This window comes from Diceros bicornis, chromosome 36 (genome assembly GCF_020826845.1).
Source record: "Diceros bicornis minor isolate mBicDic1 chromosome 36, mDicBic1.mat.cur, whole genome shotgun sequence".
NCBI classification, from domain to species: Eukaryota; Metazoa; Chordata; class Mammalia; order Perissodactyla; family Rhinocerotidae; genus Diceros; species Diceros bicornis.
The window spans coordinates 16,812,091-16,838,896 of NC_080775.1; the positions used below are offsets into that span (position 1 = coordinate 16,812,091).

The window sequence follows — 26,806 nt, forward strand, 5'->3', positions numbered from 1 at the left end:
AAGCCTCCAAATCTTTTGCTCATCTGTCAAAAGCGGTTAAGAAAAATTATTTTTAACCTTTAAAGTGTTATGCAAATTTCCCCCCATTATTGTTTATCATGAATTTCCTTTCACTGCAGGACCTATTTAAAATGAAATAGAAAATCCAGACAAACATTTAACAAACTGAAATATAGCACAGCTCTTCAATATACATAAATAGTGCCAAATAAAATACAATTAAGTTATGCTGGTAATTGATATTTGCTGAATATCCCAAATTGCTCTCTTTAACAGAGACATTTGGGCAGACCAGCCCAATGTCAGGGCAAAGGAAGGCGCTGGCCATGTAGTCTCTCTAGTACATTATACTCACCAAAACCTTCCACTAGTAATTTTTTTCTTCTAAAGCAATTTTTCATGACTCTGACACCATTCCCATGAAATGTGACATTTTAACAAATAGGATTGCCATGTCTATGAGATTTATCTTCACTCTCTTCAATACCATCATTCCTTGAACTGTGTATTGCCTTACGTGAAAAACGCAACCTCTTTTGTGCTGTGTGGCAGCTGGAAAGTTCATATGGTAAAAAGCCCTTCCTAGGGTGTATAAACTGTGAAATGTATTTAAAAATAAAGTTTTAATTACATTTCGCATTCGGAGCCAACTTCTGGTGTAAGTCTTATTTAAACAAGGGTTTTTCTCTCTTGCAGCCATCTGTTCCTTTTGCTTAAGCCTACACTGAAGTCATAATATTGAAAGTGTGACATCATTCCTTCCTATGATGTCATTAAACATCTGGTGCGGACCCAAGGAGTCAGAGAACTGAATAATGCAGGAAGAAGATGCTGTTCAAATATAGATAATGGGGAATAAAATAAATATGTGGCAATCTGAATTATTTTTCTATTGTTTTTCATTCCCAGTTATTTTCTAATATTTAAAGACTTCCATAAAAGTAATGCCTTGATGAAAAGAGTCCTATAAAAAAAGATAAATGAACCTGTAAAATACCTACATATGTGAAAATAAACTAGTATATTAATGTATACCACCCTTCTAATTGATGGTTTTGAGTTTATGTGAAACCAAAGTTCCCAGTAAATATTTAAATGAAGTAACAAATTATACTTTCTAACCATAGACAATGTTTAGCCCATACATTAAAAACTTACATCATTCTATTTAGTTTTTATTTTTGACATTAAAAAATTAACTAACTGAAATTCATCAGTTAAGAATTTTTCAGATTTTATAGTTAAGGTGGGACTGCCATTAGCAGTATAGGAGTATACATGAATAGTGTTTTAAAATTATATTAACATTGAATTTATTAGATTATAGTAATTTATATATTAATTTCTTCTAAACATTGTATTATAAATATTTAAAAATTTATTTTAGGTTATCACATGAATAGTTCTAGCTGAGTTTAGTAATTCTTTTAATATGTTCTTGAAAAGCTCTTGTAAAATAATAAAGAATCCCACAAGACACTATCAGTATAAATATCCCTTGATTTTAAATTGAGGAATTCAGTATGGAGGGAAACAAAGAGTGTTTTTGGAATTACTTTTGTGGTAAACATTTTTTTTTTTTTTTTTGGTGAGGAAGATTAGCCCTGAGCTAACATCTGTTGCCAATCCTCCTCTTTTTGCTGAGGAAGATTGGCCCTGGGCTAACATCCATGCCCATCGTCCTCCATTATATGTGGGACGCCTGCCACGTGAGCATGGCTTGATAAGTGGCACGTAGGTCTGCACCCGGAATCTGAACCTGTGAACCCCAGGCCGCTGAAGTGGAGCGTGCAGACTTAACCACTATGCCACCGGGCCAGCCCCGATAAACAATTTTTATAATAATCAGCAATTGAAATTCAACATTGTGTTTAATAAATCAGTTGTATATAAGTATCTCCTTATTACTGTATTAATATGCCAATTTTTAAAAATTACTTGGTCAAGGTCCTAAGTTTTAGCATCGAATGTATTCCTTCCTTCTATACATATCAGGCCCTGAGCTAGTCTGGTCTCATAATAGAGCTGTTCTCATGGTGCTTACTCTCTAGGCCCAGGAATTCACAGATTGGAACGGCTGATGAATTACCACAAAGTCACAGCACAGTGTAATGGAAAGTGCGCTAGCCTAGGAATAGAAATACCTGAGTTCTTGATCACTTAAAAGACCCAAGCTTTAATTTCTTCATTTATGCAATAACATTAATATATAGCATAATTATTTCATCAGTTGACTGTGAGTTTCAGAACCTGCTCCTCCCATGTTCTTGGTATCATTTAATGACGTCAACATCGAATCAGTTGTCCAAGACAGGCCCTGATTCTCCTTCTCCATTGCTGTCGCTATGGGACAGAGCCCCATCTTTTACTCTCCCTGCTGCTCACCCTAGACTGGTCAACAATAGCATTATTCACCCAGATGCTAGCCTGAGCTCCTCCCTCCCCCTGCACCCCCATATGTGAAGACCTGTATGCCTCACTAAGGTCTCTGCATACATTCAGAGATCCATTCCTATCCATTCCTCTGTTGTTATCTTAATTCAGGCCCTCATTTGTCACCTGAACTATTGTAATAGTCTCCAAACAGGAATCACTCCCTTAGTCTTGCTCCCTAGTCTAGCCTCCATATTGCTACCATTTTGATCTTTCCAAATGCAAATCTGATTACATTCCTCCACCCTGACTTACAACACTTCAATGGCTCTCCTTCACCTTCAGCACAAAATCCAAACATCTTGGTCATCTGGTCCCCACCCAGCCCTCCTCCTCATCTCCCCTCAGCCTCCAGTGCAAACACAGAATCTGGGCTAAAGGCACAACTGACTGTGACTTTGAGTGCCCCGTGCTGATGGTTCTTACATGTTTTTCACACAAGCTAGTCCCTCTGCTGCAAATACCCTATTCCCCCTTATCTACTTGGTAGAGTCTTTCTTCAATATGCCACTCATCAGAGGTTTTCTTCTTTATGGAGCTTTTCCTGAATGAGCCAAGCAGAGTTTGATATCTCCTTCTTTGTGCCAACCCAGTTCCTAGAAGTACTTTTAGTATTACACCGGTAAGGTCTGTAAAGCAATTATTTGTTTTCATGTCTCTTCCCTAATAGACACTGAACTTCTTGAAGGGTGGGACTCTGTGTTATTTGTCTTTGTTTTCCCAGTTCATATCTCGTCATAAGTAGATGAGCAACAATTTCTTATTGGATAGGTGGGTGGGTGGGTGGATGGATGGATGGATGGATGGATGGATGGATGATGGATGGATGCTTCTCTTCTCATGCACTTTATCATGCTCTGATCGATTACAGCCTTATCTTCCAGAACAAAAAGCTCTTTTTTTTTGCCTCTCAACAGGTATTTTTCTGGATCATCCATCCCTCATCCAACACTTGAACCCCACCAACCATTATCTGAGTAGTATTCTTCAAGACTCAACTCAAAAGAGCCGCTTCTATTATCATTCTTTCATAATGCTTTGTGAATGCTTTTACGATAACAAGTTTTCAACACATTTAATTGTAATTATTAGTTTAAATATCTCTCTCCTTTCCTAGACTTTAAGTTCCTTGAGACAGTAGCTTAAATTTCGTATTCATATCTGTATTCTCAGCACAGAGGCTAGTGCGAGGTAGGTGACAGTCCAGGACAGTAGATGTTTGCTGAATGAATTCATGAAGATGTGCTTGAATGTATGAAATGAAATAATGTATTTGAGAGTTCTTTGAAACTATAAAGCCCAAGACAAATGTTAGGTATTGTTATCATCTTGATCACCCCCATGAATCATATCCTTTCCTCTGCTCCTTAGTTCTTTCTACCAAGATAGACCCTTGTCTAAATTATCACTTTATACAGGCTTCTCTGCTCCCAGTCAGAGTGCATTTTGACATTAAACTAAACCCCTCAGCACTTGGATAAGATCTAGAATATAAAGAGGTTTGAAAAACAGAATCAACTGTCTTGCTTAGTACCAGCCTTAAAACACTAGTAAGTGATAACCGTATTCTGAAAATGAAGAGAGCCAAATTGCTTTAGAGACCATTTTCTTAGCTGATGGCAATATGTTTGTCAAAAATTTATACCTGTTCCTTATATAGAAGAATTTGTTTATTGAGAAGCAAATGTGTAAAACATGCAATGGAAGAAATGATACAATATGAATGACAAGAACAAATACTTGGTACAAAAATCTCATCTTCCTCCTGGGAAATCCCAGGATATTTTACAAATGACATTGCAACCACTTCCTCCACCTTGAAGATGGATGCACTGGCTCTTCTGTATCTTACAATCACCTCACTGACTGTTTAGGGCAAGAGATGAAAAATACTTGCCTTAAATGCTGGGGAAGATTGGAATAAGAAAGAATACAATTATTCATGGATAGAGAATTTGGAATGAGCAGAACTGGCTGAGGTTGACACCTCTACTCTTGTGAGAGGTGCTATGAGATCATTGATGACTGGGAGGGGCAGGACCTCTGTTTAATCCTCATCTGAAAGACGTCAAGCAGAGTACATTTTCCCGTGGTACCATTCTGACATCTGGGGTCAATCCTTTCTCCAAGTGAAAAAAAAAAGTCACTTGCATAAATGCAACTTCAGTAGCACCTTGAAAGTCCCTGGAAGTCATCCAACTGAATGTCAATTTAATGTAGTTAAGTCACCTTGTTAGGCATTCATGGTGCAGGGTGCTCCGAGATGTCTCTGTAATGGGGTGTATTTCCCCATAGGTGAGTGCTGGTGAGAAGGAATGGAGCTGCTGTGGTGGGTGGGTGCTCTCATCACAAAAGGGGCAGCATGCTCAAAGGACATAGCTTCTGAAGACAAATGCAATCTCGGTTCACAGCTCCTCACTTTGGAAGTTGAGTTACTTAACTTTTCTGAGACTTAGTTTCCTCATCTATAAAATGGGAATGATCATACCTTTGTCATATAGTTTTTGTAAGTATTAAATGAGAAAGGGCTGTTTTAAATACCTGCTAATTATTAACTGTTTATTTTCTTGCTTCACCTACTTCTCCCATCCTACTCCTTATTAACATCTAATACTAAATTCTATTTATTTCAGGACTTTCCTTTGAAAAATATGTATGATTATTGACACTACTTTTTCCCCATGGATTTCGCACTTTAGTAAGGAGCATTTAAGTGAATTCATTTCTTAATTGCCTTTACACTAATGTTCATTTATCCAGAGGGCGTCACATCACTAAATGTCCGTAAAAATAATAATAATAATTTATCTATCTGTCTCCTGGCTTTTTAATGACAGCAAATTTTTCTATCGCCTTTTTTAATTGCATTTTCCTAATGTCCAAAATATCAGCTTAATTGCTTCTCTTTCCCTACCTGTTACTGTAAAATTTTTGAGAGTGTTTCACAGAGGGACCATTTCCCTCAAAATCATACTTCTTTCTATATGCTGTTCTATAGGATAAGAATTCCCAGGGGTTACTTTTGAAACTTACATGTTTCAAATTATTAGATTCATCAGTAGATGAATCTTATTGAACATGTTAGTCTTCCTCTAGAAAGAGATCTCTACCTATGGTGATATTCTTCAGGTAACATTTATAATATAAGTAGCATTTATATATAATTGACATCTGGAGTATTGGATCCCTACATTCCCCATTCCTTCCTTAAAGGAAGATTTTGTGAGATCACATCCAAAGAGATCATGCAGGGCCTCGTGGACCACTGTCAGGCTTTGGCTTTTTCTCTGAGGGAAATGGGAAGCCATTGGTAGGGTTTTGAGCAGAGGGGAGACCTGATTTGACTTAGGTGCGAAGACAGACTTTGGTTGCTGTATTTGAATAAACTGTAGTAGAACTAAGATAGAATCAAGGAGAGCAAGTGAGAATCTATTGCAGGGATCCTGTAAGAGATGATGGTGATTTGGACCAGGGGAGTAGCAGAGGAGGTGGTGACCTGTCTGGATTCGGGTCATATTTTGAAAGTTGAGCCAAAAGTTTATCCCCATGGGCTCGATGTGGAGTATGAGAGGAAGAAAGTAGTCAAGGAGGATTACAAGGTTTTTGGCCTGAGCAACTGGATGGATGGAGTTGGCATCAACTGAGACAGAGAAGGGTGTTGGAGCAGCTGGTTTAGAGTGGGACACGAGGGATTTAGTTTGAGACATGTTAAACTTGAGCTGTCTATTAGACATCCAAGTAGAGATGGCAAGCAGGCAATCAGACATGCAAGTCTGGACGGCAGGAGAGAGATCTGGTCTGGTGATAGAAGACCCTTAATATGTGCCCCTTAATATTTGTAAAAGGCTTAGGGCAATGTCAGGCTCCTAGTAAGAAAGTAAGCAACGGTCATGATTAATATAGTTCCTTCTTCTTCTTTGACTACGTCATTCAAATTGTCCAAAATAACTGTAATGATCAGATCCTGTCTATTAGATGTAGTTACACTCTAAGTTAGCAATTAAAGACCTTGACAAAGTAATTCTCTCTTACTTTTGGGCTTATCACCCCCTTGGCCCCAGGCTAAAATTCCCAATAGGGAATTTTATGGTAAATTCTCTATTTTTCAAGTGCACTTTGAGGGTACTGTGAGAAGGGAATTAAATTTCAAAATTAAAATTAAAAGACACAATGTGAACACCCAGTCAATGTAATTCTTGAAAATGTCCTTTGAGTACAGAATATTTAGCAATAGGAGAAGTCATATAGTATGATAGTTAAGAGCACAGATTCTAGCCTTGGACTGAATTTATGTTTCAGCATATCACCTTGAGTGAATATCTAATCTCTCAAGACCCAGTTTCCTCATCTGTAAAACTGAGATCTGATGGGATTAGGGAGAATATTAAATGAGATAATAAACATAAAGCAATTAGCACAATGCCAGATGCACAGTAAGTTCTTGTAATTTTCAGCTAGGATGACCACGACAATGATAAGCAACTTCACTTTTTGTTTTCAATTGGATCTAAGACTCAAGATTTTCCTGTGGCTTTTCATTTACTATGGACTTTTCATTGAATGTATTCCTCAATATATCAGTTAAAATTCAGAAACTTAGTCTTAAGGCATTAGGCCAAAAGAAGGAGCAGATGTAAGAGTCTGATCCAACCTGTTACTGGTGCTTCCCTTCCCCTTCTGGACTCCCCTCCTCCCCCCAGTACCTTGCCCCTCCTGGTAATTAACAAACTGAATGAACTGACTCAAAAGGAAAAATGCTAAACTTATCCCTTTCCCCTTATGTTATTTTAATTGTGTATATTTTGTTTTTAAGCATGGTGGTTCTTTGGGGGAAAACAGAATATGTTTGCTATAGAAAAACACACATTCTTTTAGCCTAGTAATTTTGGAAGCAGAAGATGGTCTCCACGGTAAGAAGATGGAAAAGAAGTAGTATTAATAGAAGATAGCACAGAACTGATGCACATTTTATAGCATAAAGGAAAGATCTTTTAGCCTCCCTGCCTAAACAACGTTGTGAACTATAAGTTAGGCTAAATTGGTGAACAGATTTTTATAAATTCTAAACCAAGAGACAAATTTAAGTCACTATTAAATGTAAAAAATTTGCTATCAAAAAAAAAAAAGAATAAAAAGGAGCCAGTTACCATATGATTGCTCCAAGGGAAAGTTGATAGTCAACTCCCAGGAAGCATCCCAGTACTGCAGAAACTTCTCGCACTTGTGACACAGGGAGGCTTAATTGGTCCTCCTATGGTTTGGAAGAAAGGCTTTGAAAACGCTTGTGACCTCTTAGAAGCAGATTTATAGACATATGATAGTGCTTTAATCCGTGCATCCTGGAGTTGCCAAAGTAAAAGAATATCAGAGCAGATAAAAGCCTAATAAGACAATGATTGTCTGACATTCCAGCTCTTCTCCAGGCCAATTTGGATCCCAATCACTTCCTTTCTCTAGGTCCTTAACTCCCCTCACAATTGTCTAAGGGGGTATATTTTTTCCTCACATTTTTTCCATATTGTCTTCGGTAGGATTTTTTGTCTTTCTTTCCTATTTCTCTCTGTATTTGAATCTCTACCATGGCATTTTTGGGGTCAAGTTAATGCATCCCTTTTTACTTGTTATAATCTAAATTTCTTGAGATAATCTACCCTTCTTCTAGCCTCTATTCCTCTATCTGTAGCCTGTACTTCTCTTAACGTTTCTCTCCTTTCTCATTCATTTACATAGTCTTACATCCTAAATAGTGATATTCTTACTGTGATCTCTATTGAAGTGAGAAGATATCCATAAAAGTTATCATAAAATAATAAGTTCTATGTAAAAGATAAGCATACCAGAACATAAATATCTGTAGGAATGTTGCCCCCTTTAAAAAAGTTGCAATGATAGTCACATAGACTTTGGAATTAAGTTTAGAACCACTTTATGATCTTCACAAGAAAATCTCTCTATTACCTTCTCTTAGCTTCATGCTTTACCCAGATTAGTATTACTCACCCAATTCACCAGACCTGATGCCAATTTCCTTTGATAGTTTCCGTAGTTCACAGCAGTTCCACTCAAGATCTTCAAAAGAACATGGAACATATCTTGAAGACAATTCTGAAGAAGAATTACAAAATTGTTTTTGAGTAATGGCAGAATAATTAAAATGTCTATAGTTTCCAAGCACTGTAGATGGGAAAACTCCTATTTTGGATGGCTAAATTCTCTTATTTCTGGTAACAAATTGAACTTACTGTTTTATAGTCACATCATAAGAGCAAACTCAAAAGTTCTTTTACTTGATTTAAACTGTTTCAGTACATAGTGTGCTTAAAACTTTTAATCTGTATATGTGCAAAATATGCTCTTGATAACAACAATATGTCTGTCTTATTTTTTCTAGGACTATACTTGATAAGAAGGAACTACTGGAGTTTGCTCAACTTGGCTGTTACTTGGAATTTGATCTTTTTGGTACCGAACTCCTTCATTACCAATTCAACCCGGCTATTGACATGCCCAATGATAATAAAAGAATTAAAAGGTAAATAGGATGAAATCTCTCATAGCGTTCCCTTTTGCCAGCCTTTTTTTTGCTTTTCATATCTAGGTAGGTATTAGCAAAGATTCAATAAACAGTAAGCAAGCTGAGCCAGAGACTTGCAGAGAAAAATTTATCTATATTGTTTCAGGGAGAAAATCTCTATATATTATTTCAAGGACAAAATGAGTCATCTTAAGTAGGCAAAAGCTTAGCAGAGCCTTAGAAGCTCAGTGCAGATGGGCAGCTGACAGGAAACACAAATAATATTCAACCCCTGCCATGACAAGAAGAGAACAAAAGACGTTTTCCTCTTTTTATCCCTAATGAAGTAAGCTGTTTCTTTCCCGGGTTGACCACGCTAAACTCATGACTTCCTACAATGAATTTTTGAAAGGCTTTATTAAAAGTATCCACTGAAGAAGTTGATTGCAACTTAAATGCTATAAGTATAATGTCTAAAGACCAAACATCATATAAAGTCCAACCTCTCAAATTTGTCTAATGTGTGGGGAAAGCAAACAATTGTACGGGTCATTCTCTGCAACCCGGTGGAAAATTTGCGGAGTCAAGGATGGATGGCTACCTGGTTTGTCTTAGTTACAAGGTGATATGAAGATCGAATGCACCAAGTTAGGGAATCTGAAAGGAGAAATAGATTTGGGGTTGATAAGGATGAATTCAGTTTGGGAACATCTAAGTATCGCTCTCCAGTGGGGCCCTTGGATAACGGTGTGAAGCTCAGGGCAGAGATTCGGACTGAGACATAAATCTAGACATGGTTGGTTTGTGTGTGATAGTTGGCAGCGTGGGAATGAATGAGATCACTCAGAGAAGAGAATGCAGACAGAATCCTGGGGAACACCGACATTTAAGGGGTGAACTCAGGAACAGTCACTCAAGGACAGGCTGAGAAGTTTTCAAAGTGATAAGAATGTCAGGGAAATACGTTGTTATGGAAATTGGTGGGAAAGAATGCTTAAAGCAGAAGGGCTTGAACACTTGTAATAGGTGGCAGATACCAAGTGAGATAAAGACTGAAAAGTATCTATTGGATTTCAGAACCAGGAAATTCTCATTTCACAATCAGTAAGTGCAGTCTCGGTAGAAAAGTCTTGAGGAATGAGTAGCAGATAGTGAGGAAGGGGAGAGAGAATGTGGAGGTTACTCTTTCAAGAAGCTTGGTAGTAAAGGGGAGCAGGAGGGCAGGGCTGAAGCTAGAAGACAAGACAGGATCAAGGGAAAGTTTTGTTAGGAGTTGAGCAGTGTTTATGTGGCTGAGAGCAAGAGCAGAGAGATAGGACAGAGACAGAGAATGAATCAAGGGAAGTGGTGCCTATTCTACAGGGTTGTGATAGAATTTATGTGAAATAAAGTATGCAAAGTTTTTAGCTGAGTGTCTGGTATAGAACATGGAAGTGGTCAATCAATGTCAACTGAAAAAAATCTGGAGAGATAGATATAGAGCAAGGCTCCTAAAGAATAGGACAAATAGATGGAATCTGGGAAGCAAATAGAAAGTTGGTTGAAAGGAGGTATACTTTCTCCATTGAAATGAGAGGAGGCGAGGCAAGTAATGGGGTGAATGCAGATAAATGTCTTGGTGAGAGGAATAGGAAACTGAGGACATATGGCCGCATATGTTCTCTAATGTGCCGGTGAAGCAGACATGGTCATCCCTGAGAAAGAAAGAGTGGATTCAGGGCAGGACCTTGTAGAGGAAGATGAAGGTTGGGAATCAATGGCAAGTGAGAGAGAGATACTGACTAGAGACATGCCATGTGCAAGATCCAGTTGAGGCTAGAGATCATGACTACATGACTGTATATTGGCACCAATGCACTTGATTTGATTATTTTCCCAAAAAAATGTTTTGTATTTTGGTAGTAGAACCAAAGAAGCTTTGTGAGTAGAAGCAAAAAAATGTTAGAGAGATCTAGGGTTGGGATTCGGTCTGAAAAATGTAGTTGGTGGCCAGGGGAACAAGGAAGGAGATGAGAGTCATGAGGTCCAAGCTGGAGGGAAAAAAGTATAGAAAGAGGGCCAGCCCCGTGGCTTAGCAGTTAAGTGCGCGTGCTCCGCTATTGGTGGCCTGGGTTCGGATCCTGGGCGCGCCCCGACGCACCGCTTCTCCGGCCATGCTGAGGCCGCGTCCCACATACAGCAACTAGAAGGATGTGCAGCTATGACATACAACTATCTACTGGGGCTTTGGGGGAAAAAAGGAGGAGGATTGGCAATAGATGTTAGCTCAGAGCCGGTCTTCCTCAGCAAAAAGAGGAGGATTAGCATGGATGTTAGCTCAGGGCTGATCTTCCTCACAAAAAAAAAAAAAAAAGAAAGAAATGGGAAGATATATAGGGAACACATAGCAGGGGCAAATGGAAGGAAGCTTTAATGAAGTGGGTGAATACATACAGTAGAAGAGGGTGAGTGAAAAAGCAGGAAGATGTAACTTGTGGTCAGAGGGGGAAACTGAAGATTGAGATTTCTCCATGGAAGTAGCTCTCCATGATGACCAGGACCAGAATGTGGTCATGAGTGTAGAAATCTGGTTGGAATGGGAGTATGCAAAGCCGAAGTAGAGAAGTGATGTCCAGACACTGTGAGGCTCAAGGAGCAATCATTGAACATACCCACACTGGGGGTGAGGGGAAGATCTTGAGCCAGTGGCCACAGTTGAGACAGCCTTAGGATCTTTCCCCTGGGCAGTGGACCTTTCCATCTGTATGCCTTCTGCTGTCCCTGTGTATTGGCACTCTTCTTTGATGACCTCACTAGCAGTAAAATATGCTTCAAGTTTAATATTATTAGAGAGAGCTACTTGATCAATGTTACATTAGCTACATAAATATGGAGACACTCAGCTCTACATGAGTAATCTGCTTTGACTGTCTCGATCAATAAAGCTAGGTCACTCACTCATTCGTTCATTCATTTATTTATTTTTGTGAGGAAGATTAGCCCTGAGCTAACATCCGTTGCCAATCCTCCTCTTTTTTTTTTTTTTTTTTTTGCTGAGGAAGATTGGCCCTGGGCTAACATCCGTGCCCATCTTCCTCTACTTTATAGGGATGCCGCCACAGCATGGCTTGATGAGTGCTGTGTAGGTCCATGCCCAGGATCGGAACCGACGACCCCTAGGCTGCCAAAGCAGAGCACAGGATCTTAACTGCTACGCCACCAGGCAAGCCCCTGCTAGGTCCTTTTTTTTTTTTTTTTTGATAAACAGATTTATTGTTTCTTTTTTGTTTGTCTATTTTATTTTATGATTTTAATTTACTTGCCCAGGAGCATCATTCAATACAGCCAAACAGGTTTCCTTAGGGCCCTAGTAGGCATGCCATACTCAGAGGTGAATATTCTCTGGAATTTAAAATGGGGTGGTGGGGTAGGTCTTTCTCTTCTTTCATGATCTCAAAACCATGATTTTCTGATGAAGGCTCTCAACACACGTTTTACAATTCATCTTGGAAATAGGAAGTTTGCTTCCAGGACCTGCTTCCTTTTTCTAAGGTCCTTTGTGGCAGTCAGGTGTATCTTTTGCACCCCTGTGCCTTCAATGATTCTCCCAGACCTTCTGGAATAAGAGAGGGGATCTGCAGAGGGGGAGCTATGAAGGAGATATGGGGGAAGGATGACCATCAGCTCCCCAGTATTTCTTTTGGGTATTAATTCAAGAAAAAGAACTTAATTTTGGTCAGCTTTCATTGTGTCAAATGTAAATATTCTAAATGTATGGAAATACATCAAAAATTATATATAATATATGGGTGTGTTTGTGTCTCTCTATGTATATGTGTATGTATGTATACTTAATCTGCCTTAAATTAAAACCATGCATTAGATCACTTGACTCAAGTGCAGCTCACGGTAATTACTGAATGACATTTTGGGTTGCGTGTGCCCCAGTACCCCTTCTCCCCCAGCTCTCGGGCGCTTGATTTTCATCGTTCATCGGCGGTGCTTTTCTGAGCTTAGTAGTCGTAAAGCTTTGAAGCGCAAGGACACAGAAGCAGGCTTCTGCCTACCTCTGGTTTTCAGCACCAGCAATTCTGTGTCTAACACCTGTTTTCAATCTTATGCTCCATTTCTCAAATCTTATTATATCTCTGCCTTTTCACACTTTGTAGTCTCTCTCTAATATTTGTTTGCAAAACACTAACTCATTTGTATTTCTATAATTACTGTGATTTTTTGTCTTCTCCTCTGTAGTGGCTCCTTCCTTCTGGCGGCATCTCTGGAACTACTGTTCTTCCATACAATGGCACAGCATGAGAGACGATCTCTTATTTTAGGAGTGACTGGCAGTTTTCTTGGTAGTCAGGATATAATTATGTTTCCAGAGCCACGGCATTATCTTTCTTAAGAGAGAACTAGTCTCCAGATTCTTGACTTAATGAGTTCTAAGGGTTCCCATTTTCAAATGAGCATCTTATCCATTACGTTCTTTCCTTACTATGTCACAATTCAATAACTTTGTGTTTCAGGGATGACACAAGGCCTCTTACAGGGATTTGTTTATCCATATGATATGCCTCTGTAGTAATAAGATATTTTTTTCTCATGCAAGGAAAAGAGACAAAAACTTTGGGAAATGCTCAGAACATATAAGGGCGAAAGTGTACCCTAAAATTTTCTGTAACAGGATTCTCCTTTTCAGTTGTGGATCAAGGTTTGTCACACTAAGCTTCAGCATTGTATATGCATTCTGTCAAATCTTCCTCTCTTTTTAATAAATGACTATATAACTCTCTTAGATAATTCCCTTAAAGAGAGTTTGTTCCAAAAGAAACTTCAGATCAGAACTTTTGGACATTATACAATTTTTTTTTTTTTTTTTTTGCTGAGGAAGATTCGCCCTGAGCTAACATCTGTGCCAGTCTTCTTTTATTTTGTACGTGAGTCGCTGCCACAGCATGGCCGCCAATGAGCGGTGTAGGTCTGCACCCAGGAACCAAACCTGAAGCGGAATGTGCCGAACTTAACCACTAGGCCACGGGCCGGCCCCCCAAGATGTTATACAAATTGTAAAGAGGCAGATAAACCATGGTGACACAAATAGCATTCCATCTTCTTAGAGGACACACATGGGGTACATGTGACGTGAATGCAGATTTCTAGACAAAATGCCCAGGTTGGCTTTTCTTCTGTGGCATTTGCCTTCCTTTGACCTGTAAACACAAGCTCTAGCCTTCGATTATAATTCATTTTAAAATGTATATTCTCAGAGGGCAGGGCTTTGTGCTTGAGTTTTTTTGTGCAGTACCCCACATTTTGCTTACTGGACTAGTTATTAAATATGACTCATGCACCGGAATGCCAAGAAATGCTGTCAAAATGAAAAGGATACCATTCAAATAATTAGCCCTTGGAGGAAGGTGCTATCCATCGATGCATCTAGACCCATTTGGGAATCTGAAGACTGACAAGACTATATAGAAAATGCCAGAGAAGAGCCATTGTCTCCAAGTTGCATCTCCTGCCTTCAGAGACCCATGGAAGTCACGACAGACACTGCCCAGAGTCCAGACACATACAGATGGTGGCTGTCAGGAGGTGACTCACACCACAGATTATAGCATTTAACGAAGCAGAGAGGATTAGATGCTTAGACAGTAGCCAGGAAGGTGTTCTTTAGTCAACTGACTATAAATTTAAAGGAACAGCTCATTATTTATAGCAATCTTGTTGAAATGGGAAGAAGACAGAGTAAATTTTTATTTGGTCAATTTAATCCAATGCTCTAAGACTACTAAGTCAAAATTCTCATAGACTTCAAAGGGACAAATGCTCAAAATACACAGGGACCACTGCTGACCTTTTATCTAGGGGCCGGCCCCGTGGCCTAGTGGTTAACTTCGGCACACTCCACTTCAGCAGCCCAGCTTTGGTTCCCAGGCGCAGACCTACACCACTTGTCAGCAGCCGTGCTGTGGCAGCGACCCACATACAAAATAGAGGAAGACGGGCACGGATGTTAGCTCAGGGCAGCTCTTCCTCAGGCAAAAAGAGGAAGAGTGTCAACAGACGTTCGCTCATGGCGAATCTTCCTCAGCAAAGAAAAGAAAAAAAGACCATCTAGCTTATCATTTGCCCTTCTCTTTCAAACTCACTGATTTTAGTCTCAGAATGTTTTACTTGTATGAAGAGTCCTTCTGTTTCCCTGTTTAAACCACAAATAGTCATTGATTTTATTTGCTAGAAAAAAGGAGAGAGAGAATGAGATCTGAAAAATGGGCCCACTAAGAGAGGTATCTCAGAGTTGAGAGCTGGGTGCAAATCCAAAACAGTTATTTAGTGAAATGCTGAATTGGCCATTCATTCACACTGGCATATCCTGCTGAAGGCTATCTTTAATGCAGTATTGCCAGGCGTTGTCATAAGTATCACAGGCTAGAAACCTCTGAGTGCATGGAATAAAGATCGTGTTCCTACTAGGATGCAGCAAAATCTTTATCATCACCACGCAACATTTATTAAGGGTCTCCCAGTACACATGCCACAGTGGAAGGCGATATCTTTACGACAAGCACAATAGGTTTATGAGTAAAAAGTTTAAAGCACCCTGAAAATGTTAAATGTGAGACAAATGCCATATAATGAGTTAACATTTTTCACAGGGTGCGTCTTCTGGTGGATGAAGGCTATGAAGATCGAATTCTGATGGCACATGACATACACACGAAGCATCGGCTCATGAAATATGGAGGTCATGGCTATTCTCATATACTTACCAACATTGTTCCTAAAATGTTGCTTAGAGGTATAACTGAGAACGTACTTGATAAGATACTAATAGAGAACCCTAAGCAATGGCTAACTTTCAAATAGGATGGTTGTTTATGAATTCACACGTTGAGTATAGAGCTTGCAGAGAACATTCAGTGATTTCAAACCCTCTGTGAGATGTTAATCAGAGCTACGTAGGACTAATGAACAATCATTTCCTTTTTATGAGATTTAGAAGAGTTTTGTCTTCTCAGAAACTGGCCGACTATTACATCTGCACCTTTAGGGATTTATTGAGCCTAATTGAGCCCTACTGTTTTGCCTTAACAATATAACTACAGAAGTACCGATTTCCAAACAATTATCTACAGTCTGTATCCCCTAATTTGTTTTGTTTTGTTTTCTTAATCTATCAGCTCTACTACTTGAGAAAATTTGAAGTGTTTCTAGTTAAATTACCCCCCTCTGGAGCAATCTAATGTTTCTTATAATATCGATGATCCTACTCATTATCCTGCTGTTCTTTAATTAATGCTTAATGAATAATATGGCACTTTAAAATAGCTTCTGCAGCAAGGGAAGTTAAATTTTGAGACTTTTTTTTTTTACCAAAGGATACTATAATACAATTGCCAATTCACAATGATAAAAAATAGTGTGGAGGGTTAATTGTCTGCTGTCCACCTATCTGTATATACTTATAATAAATCAGTATTGTTGCCTGTGGATTTCTGGTGTCCATTTTTGCTGTTAATTTTGTTGTGTTTTGGAAAATTTGCATAAGGGGGCAGGAACATATAACATGGTACTGAATTATAAAAATTCAATCATAGAAGTCAAAATATATTACATAATATAGTTTAATGAATCATTACATTTATAATAACAAAGGCCACAATTTAATTCATGAATAATATATAATGCAAATAAAAAGAAATGTTTGCCTTATATATAGTCCCTTTATTTCCTTTGCCTTTTATTTTTTTTCCTTGGGCCTCAACAGAAAAGATAATGCTTATTTATGTGAAGGAAAGGTCAGATCTATTAGAAATGACAGTCTGATTCTGGAGCCTACTCTTTAAAAGATACCCAGCCCTGAAGTTTTGTGTAAATAAAGCCTTTTTAAAAACTGTTAGTTAAAACTCTTAGCTGATGTGCAATGCTGTTTATAAATTAATCTTTTGGTTGAATCTTTACTATGGTATTTGTTATCTAAAAAAAATTCTCCAAATCCTTTCTGCCAATTCCTCTTTGATAAATATATATTGTTAAACGGAAATAAAATCCATTACAACTCCTTATCTTACATATTAGAAATCCCAAATAGAATGAGTCATTATTCTTGAGGAATGGGCTAAGTGTTTTTAATCATATAAATCATGACAGTTGCTCAGACCGAGGCATTTAAACCAAGCACCTTCAGATGGGAACAGCACACACAACTCGTTTGGAAAGTTGAGGTTTGCTAAATAAAAGATATTTCTGTGGATCAAAGATGATCAAGCTTTCTGTGTATTAGAACAGAAAGTACCCAAGAGGAATGAGCCAGGAGAACAAACTAATTCCTTTAAATGAAAAAAATGCAAATGTCCTTCGCCAGTGAAACAAGCAGATTTTTAAATCTCTGTTTTTGAAATCTACTTGTCAAAAAGTCTGCAAAGACAACTAAGAGGGGAACAGATTTTTCATTGTAATAGTGGAAGTTGTCTGATAGTTAGGTTATATCAACATGCATTTTTAATCTTTGTCTTAGATTAAAGAGATGGCTTTTGGCAGTGTATTTTAACCAGAGAGAAAGGATTTGCACTACTCTCAAAATCTACTTTACTGTCAGCCACAATCCACCTGAGAAAAGAGAAAAAAATTGATAATTCAAATGCATATAATTCATAAACATGGCAAAGGAGAGCCACTTTGTTTCTGCAGTCCTAATATTAACAGTCTGCCACAGAATGCAGTGAAAGTATTGATTGGCATATGGTAATCAAGAAGCCATAGGCTTAATCTACAGACATGTGATGTATAGGGCATTGTAACCTCCTGAAATTTAATTTTCTGGGTAACTCTTAGAAGTCATTTAAATTATTTTGCTACTCCATATATTTTTGTCATCCAAAATATATTTCAATCCAAAATGTCAAATAATTTATGCATGTTTGTGTGTGACTATACATACATTTTTTTTTAATTAAATTTTTGAGGCTATACAGCCACTGTGCCTATGGTCTGAAGCCATTTATATATTATATTTCATCTAACATATATATATATATATATACACATATATATGTAGCAGGTATTTGTATAAAATATATACACTTTGTTGTCATATTGTTTATATGTGAAATTGTTCATCTTGAAATAACCTCAGGCCACAACTTGTAGTAACTGTTTGAAGACCTTACTTAGTGTCCCCTTGGTGACGCATGCATTAGCTCAAATTAAACCTTTGTGCATTGGGTTATGAATAATCTTTTGTTCCAAAGAAAGCAAAAGCCTCAGTCTGATTTAAGACCAAAGAATAAATTTCTCTGACTTTCCGAGTAAATCTAAACGCATTCCACTGACAAAATGGACACATAGGGGATTTTCTAAATACCATACATAATTACACATTTTCACACTGAGAGGGTAATCCTATGATACAATTTCAACCTCTATTTTTAAAGACTATCACCAGAAAAAAGAGAAAAGAAAATTCATAAGAAAAAGAAAATGTGAAAATGATCATATGCTTGGGAATTCCCTCAAATCCAGAAAATTCCAGGTTAAGGCTTGAAGTTGAATCATTCCCAGGTCTAGCTCTAAAGTTAACAAGAGTACAAGGCAAACGATTTCTTTGGGGACAAGCAGCATTATTTCAATCAGACATTCTCCTGCAGGGTAAAATCCTTCTTCCCCACCCTAGGAATGGACTCCAGGTATCATAATAAGCAGATAAACTCACAAGAACCAAAGCTGACATGGATAAAAGCAGCAAGATCACAGTACACCAAAGGATCATATATATTGAAGAAATAATTCAGTGTCTTAGATTTTTCTATAAAAATTTGTGATCTATAGAGGACTTCATTCACACGGACACTAACGATAAGGAGTATTTGCTTTGGCGGTAGAGAATCACACATCTGCTTATCTTGCCTTTAATATTTTTTTACATCATGTTTCTGAGTATACAGATGTGAGTCAGGTAGCATTTGAATTCCCCACATATACACAACTGAGGTGCCCCGCAACTGGCATCCCCTGGGATCCTTGATTCACTGACGTTAGCCATACGAATCCAGTGTCCAAACTCAGACTAAGAAGCTTAGTTTCTGTGTTATCAGTCAGCATAAATGATAAATCCAGAAAATGTGCTGTATTTATTGTTGTTTCCTCCATGGGCTTTCCCGCCATCTAATTTGATGTAGACTTCATCTCCTGGCTCCAAATGGAGAACCACACTGTTACTGGCGTAGTCGTAATTCTGATCAGCATCTTGGGCAATAGCACTAGCCCGCACCTACGTGAAACAGACAAGAATTAGAATTTGTCGAAGAGCATTCTCAAGTTTTCTTTTTTGCTGTTCACTCAGCATCACAAGCAGACTTGCTGCCATGGCACAGAATTTAGCGTGAGAAAGTCCACCTTGGCCTCGGAGCTTTACAAGGATGTCTTTGTAACAGTTTCAACTAAGTCTTTGTAAAGGAGGAATGGAAAGGAGAAAAAATAGTGCTCTTTTCTTATTATATGTTGTAAACAATGCATACGAATCTATTCTCTTCCTAAATCACTACTTTTTCTAATTCCTTGACTCTCTATGCCCAATCACTTCCTGAAATGGAAATAATGGTATTTTTTTGCATTTTAAGTTAAACCAAATAGTAATAGTCTAACTAGCTGTTTATGAGTATAGAAGTTCAATCCAAACTTCAGTTAGTTCTCATGTGTATTAGAAAATTGAGACCCACAGTAGGTGAAGACTCAGAGAAATACCACCACTCTAACTCTACTATATAGGAAGAAAAAAAGGAAGAAAGCTTTTTGATTTGGGGCTTTCAAAATCTAATTCAAGTAAAGCCCCTTTTACCAGAAGCTTAACTCATTTAAGCATCTTGTTATATCACTCAGGTTTTCAGAGTTCTTTTTTTCTATTTATGCCTTTTTATCACTTAGTTGTGATGTGTGCACTGAAATCAATTATTTAATTTCAACATATCTAAAAGTTACAAGAGGAACTAAATTTCCATGATTTGAGGTCTCTTAAAATTTCTAGAATTTTCGAATGATCTCATTGAATACCCCTTTATATCTAGGTGATTCTAAATGTGTGGTTTCCTTTGAGGACAGAGGTTACTTATAATCCACTCATGTGGAGCCTGTAATCTCATTAGTGAGCTGATAGACACTTGCAAACAGTCAAACTGCCTATCACATCAAGTAATATGGACATTCTGTCACATCCTCAACTCAAATTAGGCTTCATATTCATTTAGCTATATTTTGATTCTGGCTTGGAAAAAAATTTTTCAGTAGGCAGACTTGTATTTGATTTATTTCAGTAAAACATCTTCTACTTTGTGGCTTGTTTCATTCCACTCTAATGATATTTCCCTGAATAACATAGCCAGTGATTTAGTGGTTTTGTAAACCTGCACTATGTAATAATGCATGACTTGGGGTACAATATGCTGGATTTTATCACTTGGCAAAATGAGAGAAATGAGACATAAGTCAAGAATTTCCATGCATTTCTTTCAAAACTGAAATGATAGGCTTTCAAATTAAATTTTCATGTGGTATGTTCTCACATTAGTGCTGAAATGTTAAAAAAGGAGAAGGCTCTTTGACACTGCTGAACTTGTAAAGTAATTTGAGTAGTATTTTTAAAATTTCTTTCTGGATATCGTATAGCAAAAGGAGAAAAGAGCTTAAAGGATTTACAATTGCTTAACACTGCTGACACTAATATAATGAAAGCCATATACCATGCAATTATGCTTAGAAGCACTGACTCAAATGTATACACCAATTTAGTGAGGTGATCTGTTTTGACCATTAAGTAATAATATAATTTAATGTCATAATATTTCCTAGGAATTAATCATAAGTTTGTAGGAGTCGAAGGCTTTGATTCATTAATTTCATCTAGTCATTAATTCCCAGGAAAAAGAAATCTACAAGGAGGATAGCGCTATTATGACCTGATTTTTTTAATGTGTGGATTTTTAATGGGTGAGAAAAATTAAAATGCAAACTAGTAGTTAGCCATATTTGTAATATATTAATTAATTATCAATCCATAATATACTTCTCAGCTATTATTAATAACCAGACACACATTTTATTTAGTGCTTTAGGTATTTAGTATATGTTCTACAGATATTGTGCTTTAAAATTGTTTTCTATATGAATGCATTTGGGAACCAGGACTCATCAAAATCACTTGTTTTAGAGACAATAATCTTAAATATATACACACTGCAGTTTTTATTCTATAGGGTATAATCACAAACCCATGTAAATGTTTCCATTTTTATTCAGTAGGTGTAACCACAAAAATCTGCAAATGCATTAGTGTGATCCCATAGACTGGGAGGTTACCCTTTCAGTTTTCACCTCCTTTGCTGGATAAAGCCAGTGTGACTGCTTTGTAATGAAAGTGATTCTCTAAGATTTGAACCTATACTGTACCATAAGACTTTCTCAATTAAAGCACTGCCATACTCCAGTGTGATATGCATGACTTTAGTATGTCTGCTCACCTGATTATACTCTAGAGGTATAATGGGACTTCAAATTTCATGTTCTAGTATCCAGCTCAGCGACTTCCAGCAATTCTTCCTCTAAGCCATCAAACTATTGAGGAAGGTAATGCATCCACCCTGGAGGCTATTTTCAGGTGTCTAAATGTACACTGATTTCAGCATTTTCTCTGGGAATATGATGCATCCTTTCTTTAGCCCGATATACCCATTTCTACCTAAATGTGCTCTAAAATCTTTTCATATTATAAGTTAACTATTTAGATTCTGCTTGATCTTTAGTGCATGTTTCACAGCCCCTAAAAAGATAATTAATTTGACAATTCATTAATCTCGCTAATAAATGAATATCAACCCACAAACTATTCATTGTTTCCAATATATCTTATGTTCACTGGTGCCATAACTAATAAATTCTTAGAGTAAAAATTGGTCTTTAATTGTTTTATAGTTCTAATCTTGAGCCAGTTTTAGTTTTTATTACAGTGGATTATTATAGTGATTGTATTCAAATAGCAATATTTTTTTCTTCAGGTTTTCTGCTAAAAGTAGGCAAACATATTAAAAATATTTCCTTTCTCTATGTAAAGCTATTTGAGTCCAACTTTTACCTTTAATATGCACTGTCATGGGCTCTCAACAAATGGTGAGATTAAATTTAGGTTGATGGTTTCATGGGGAATATGAAAACCGTGGTCCTTTTACTGGTATGTTTGTGACTACGTAATAGGTTGTATAGTTTTAGCATTATCTTATTAGTGAGGGCTTATCATTAGAGACAATATTTATGGTAACATTTGCTAATTTAATTAATTGCTACTGATGTTCTCATAATTTCATTTTCATTGTACTTCTGTGGAATCATAAACAAAAGGTTAAGTGGCACATCAGGTTAATTTACTGGTCTTTGATGTTTCCATCTGTGATTCTGCATTCAACACAAAGCATAAATAAAATGGTTCTCATATGGTTACAGTTCAGAGGCATCCCTCTATCCTAGAGTGAACTGCATTTTTAGTTTAATTTTTGTGCTTCTCAAATCCACTTAATCCACAGAACATTACGCTGACATGGATCTCTGAGCTTCTGTTTTATGAAAACAAATTAGGTCAGCTCAGAATGGAAACCGCCATTCAAAAAAGTGATCGGAGGAGAGCATAATTGAGAATCAAGGATAAAGTATTTATTTAATATTAATGAAAAACAGATTTTATAAGATTTCTCATTTGCAACTTCCTGCAGATCAGACTTGACAAACTAATTCTATTCTAGAGATTAAATTCCTTAACAGTAATACTGTAACAACCATTTTCGAAAATAGTCCATGGTGAACTCGAAAATATATTGTTTGCTACTATATTTATTTTTCTGAATTACTTGTTGCACACCCTTCGCAAAAGTAGCAGCTTAATCATGCCAATGGAAAGCATTACACATATAAGGTCAGCTATTTTGCCTTATTTTTTTTCCTGATCCTTGTAGAATCCACATGCTAGGATTATACCAAGGAGCTTCTTACACTCCAAAATAAACTAATTTTAAAAACAAAATGCCCATAGAACACGTATATGGAATGGTTTTCTTGGAATCGGTGCAACATACCTGGGCTCAGCAGTCTAGATATCAACATTTAAATTAATCTAACTGGTTCCCTGGTTTTTCATGCAACTGAAATTTTCAGATATTTAAAGATGTGAGCGTTTTTATACATTGGCTGATACAACTTGAATCTTATTCCAGTTTAACTAATAACTCCACACACAAGCTCTGCAGCCTAATAGTATTTTCCAGACCTAGCCTTTGAGTCAGAAGAGAACCAATTTGTAAATAAATGGGTGCCTCATTGCTGCCTACTCAGGGGTTGTTCCTAGACCATTCTGTAAGCGTGACACAATTGCTCTAGGGTGCACAGTGAGTCCTCCTCTTTTTAGCCATTTACCTACAACTATCCCACTGCTTTGTGAATAATTTTTATTTATCTTAATATTATTTTCGTGCATAATAACTATAATAAACAACCCTGTCAGTGCCTCCTGGTGGCCATTTCTCCTCTTTTTGTTCTACCTGTCCTGAGATAGAACAGAATGTCCCTTAAGCCATTGACTTCTAAATTCCTTTAGAACAGTGGGGATGCAGGAAGGGGGAGGGACAGAATCTTTTGCCCTTCCTCTCTCTTAAACATGTAGGATATTTGTCTTACACTTTTGAAAGAATTCTGACACTGAATTAGGTGTCAGAATTAGAAATTCTGCTTTAACGGTGCTTATAGAAACCTGGGTTATAGCTAAAAAGGTCTGAATTCCAGGGGCGAGAGACATGAAGCCGGATAGCCCTTGTAAAGTCAAAGTTGGCCACGGCAGGGGCGCGGGCCATTCCTTGTGTCACCCAATGAGCAGAGGTAAAGCCAAAAACTCAGCCCAGGCTGCAGGCTCGCCCTCAGCAAGGCCTCGCCCCAAGGGGGCTGCTGATTCAGCGCGTGCAGTGGATCTGATTACACTTTTAGGTAGTTACAAATATTATTTTCCTCTTGTGACTAAGAGATTAGACGCACTTCGCTTTTGCAGTGACCGTGAATTTCTCAAGCAAACGGTAAAGTGGCCCCAGCATAAAACTGCAAAGCCGTGGCCTTTTGGCAGCGCCGACCAGCTCAGGAGAGCAAGTCCTCGTGGCCGTGGCCGTGGCCGAGGGCTCATCTGAGGCTATTTCACAGTCAAGGCCGAGGCCACCGCCGTGAGCTACAAGGCAGGGCTTGGAAAGCCCGTCACCCTGGCAATGAGGCCCAGAGCCCCGGGGCTGGGCTCGGCCGCCTGCCTGTGCGCCCTCCTACTCCAGCCAGGCGAGTTGGGGTTCTGTGTTTGGGGCTGTTTTACGGTATAAACCCAGGACTCGCAACTATTCTTTTTGTTATCAGCACTCACTACCTCTCCCCCTTCTCCTGCGGCCAAAACTAAACTGGAGTTTGCGTCTTGAATTTGACGATATGTGAGTTTCCCCGTCTGGGACACCGCAGGGGCTTGCGACCGCCGGTCCCACGGTCCCGCTTCGGCCCTGGACGCGCCCCGCTTGGACCCGATCCTCCGGGCTCCTTCTTTCTCCCTCGGGCCCCTGTCTTTCTTCCCCGGGTTTGTCACCGTGGCACGCCCATTCGGGACGCCCCCACCCCACCCCCAGCCCTCCCATTCCCGGCAAAGCCTGAGAGCTATCCTACGCTGCTGAGGACCCCACAGCCGGGGACGCTTCCTGCTCCGGGACTCCCCGCGCACAAGCTGTCCAGGGGCCCGAGCTCGGGTTTCCCGCCCCTTGAGGGTCGCGCTCACTCTCGCGGGCCCCGAGTGCAGGTCCTAGACTCGGGGACCGCCCTCTCCAGGCCGGCGGGCGCCCTCTTTGGCGTACGACCCCCACCTCTCCAAGGTGGAACAGCGTCCCCCCTCGCGCCGCTCCCGGGAGCCGGGCTGCCGCGCCCTTCCTCCGCGGGCTCCCACCCCCATTTCCGGGGTCTCCTCCCTCTCGCCCGCACCTTCCCGCGCTCCCTCCCCGCCCTCCCCGCCGCCGCCCGCACTCACCTGGTTGTTTTTGCAGAGATCAGCCCACATGCTGGTGCCGTCCCCTCCGCGCATCAGGACGTGGTAGGTGAAGAAGTAGATGCCCGGGATGGAGCAGGTGAACTTGCCCGTGGTGGGATCGTAGTGGTTACCGAGGTTGGTGACCACGTCGTCGAACTTGAGCACCTCGTAGCCTTCGTGCTGCCGCTTGAGGCCGGCGTAGAAGGCGATCTTGGGCACCGTGCTGTAGGTGGCGGCGCTGATGGCCCCAGCCGCGTTCAGGCCGGGCGCCCCGGGCGGGCCCGGCAGGCCTTGGCGGCCGGGCTCGCCCTTCTCGCCCGGGGGGCCCACGGGGCCCGGCGGCCCGGGCTCACCGGGAGGCCCACGCGGGCCCGCCTTCCCGGGCCTGCCGGCCTCGCCTTTGGGGCCCTGGATGAAGGTGGGCAGGGACTGCATGAGGCCGCGGTCCGGCGTGGCGGCCGTGCTGGGCGCCTTGGTGCCCCCGTAGGGGTCGCAGACCATGCGGCAGGTGCCCAGCATCTCGTAGTGCGCCGACGTGCCGGCCGAGCTCACCAGCACCGGGATGAGGATGACCAGCAGCAGCACCATCACCACCCCCAGCGCCCCGGCGGCGATCAGGCGCCTCCTGCTGCCCACCAGCCGGCTCAGCGCGGGGCGATCCTCTTGTCTGCTTTTGGACAAAATTTTGAAGGTTGGGCGGGGACCTCCTCAGAGCCGAAAACAACCCCCTGCGAACCCCAACTCCCCTGGGCGGGCGCGCCGGCCGCTCCTCGCCTGCTCCTGCTCCCCCCGCTGAGGCTGCGGCTGGGGAGGGAGTTCGGACGCCAAGTGACTTGAGCCGAAGTCCGGAGCTGGGGTGGGGGCGGGGGGAGGGGTGCGCAGGGCGCCCTCTCGCCTCCTGCGAGCCCCTTCGCACCTGTGGCTGCCGCCGGCGCGGCCACCCGGAGGGCAGAGCCAGCCGCCGCCTCTCGCGCTCGCCGGGCGCTCACACTTTTATGCCGCCGCTGCCTGCATCGACTTTTCCGTTTTTGCAGACTGCGCCAGTTCGCACCAACTTTCCGTCTGAAGTTGCCTTTTTCTGCCTCCTCCTTCTCTTCTTTCGCTCGCTCTGTTCGCCCTTCCCCTGCCTCGTTTGTTTGGTTGTTTCCTCCTTTGCAACCACCGCAACTCTAACCGAGGCGCACCCCCGGAGACCCGCGCGGGCCGCGCGAGCTGGGGCCAGGCGCCCCCCGGGCGCGCGGAGCGGCGGCGGCGGGCACGGTCGGCTCGGCGCGGCTCCGGGCTGGAGCGGAGGAGCTAGCGAGCAGCGGCGAGCGCCTCACGGCCGGGAGCGGAGCGCGAGAGAGACTGAACGCAGAATTCTGCCTGGGTACCACCTGCCAGGAGAAGAGGAGGCTGACAAACGCGCGCCGGAGCAATTTATAGGCACCCAAGGCACAGAGGAAGGGGAGCCGCTTTGGCATCTCATAGCAGCATCTGCTCTGCTCATCCCACTCAGAGCGAGTTTGGCATTACTCTGACAATGTGGGATTTTTTTTTTTCGGCCTCTCTTTTTTTTCCCCTCTCTGCACATGGATGAACAGTGAGATCCTGAATACTCCCTTGCTGAACCCAGGCGATGGCAGCGCTCTCGCTGGACATGCCTGGGGGGAGGGAGACAGATGTGCAGTAGCCTTCAGAACTCACGGGTCACACCTAAGTCCCTTATTCCCCCACAGCCAGCAGCCCCAGTTGAAGGGTGGAGGTGAAGGTTGAAAGGCGGGTGGCTTGGTTGACAATATTTCTCTACTGGCTCACCCACA

At 40.5% G+C, this 26,806-nt stretch overlaps 2 protein-coding genes across 3 annotated transcripts in view; one reads left to right on the plus strand and one right to left on the minus strand.

The window, feature by feature from the left end:
• Nucleotides 1-16,420, plus strand: part of PTER (phosphotriesterase related) — a 68,885-nt gene extending 52,465 nt beyond the window's left edge. For both annotated transcript variants that reach the window (XM_058532486.1, XM_058532485.1), the window contains exons 4-5: nucleotides 8,825-8,965; nucleotides 15,586-16,420. In XM_058532486.1, the coding sequence (XP_058388469.1) occupies nucleotides 8,825-8,965; nucleotides 15,586-15,796 (352 nt within the window). In that variant the 3' untranslated portion in view covers nucleotides 15,797-16,420. The remainder of the gene's footprint in view (nucleotides 1-8,824; nucleotides 8,966-15,585) is intronic.
• A 1,457-nt stretch (nucleotides 16,421-17,877) lies between these two features.
• Nucleotides 17,878-25,742, minus strand: C1QL3 (complement C1q like 3). The gene is made up of 2 exons (XM_058532862.1): nucleotides 25,005-25,742; nucleotides 17,878-19,199 (listed from the first exon to the last, which is right to left on the minus strand). Exons 1-2 carry the CDS (start codon nucleotides 25,590-25,592, stop codon nucleotides 19,020-19,022), a joined length of 768 nt encoding a protein of 255 aa, XP_058388845.1. The 5' UTR covers nucleotides 25,593-25,742; the 3' UTR covers nucleotides 17,878-19,019.
• Nucleotides 25,743-26,806: the final 1,064 nt, after the last annotated feature.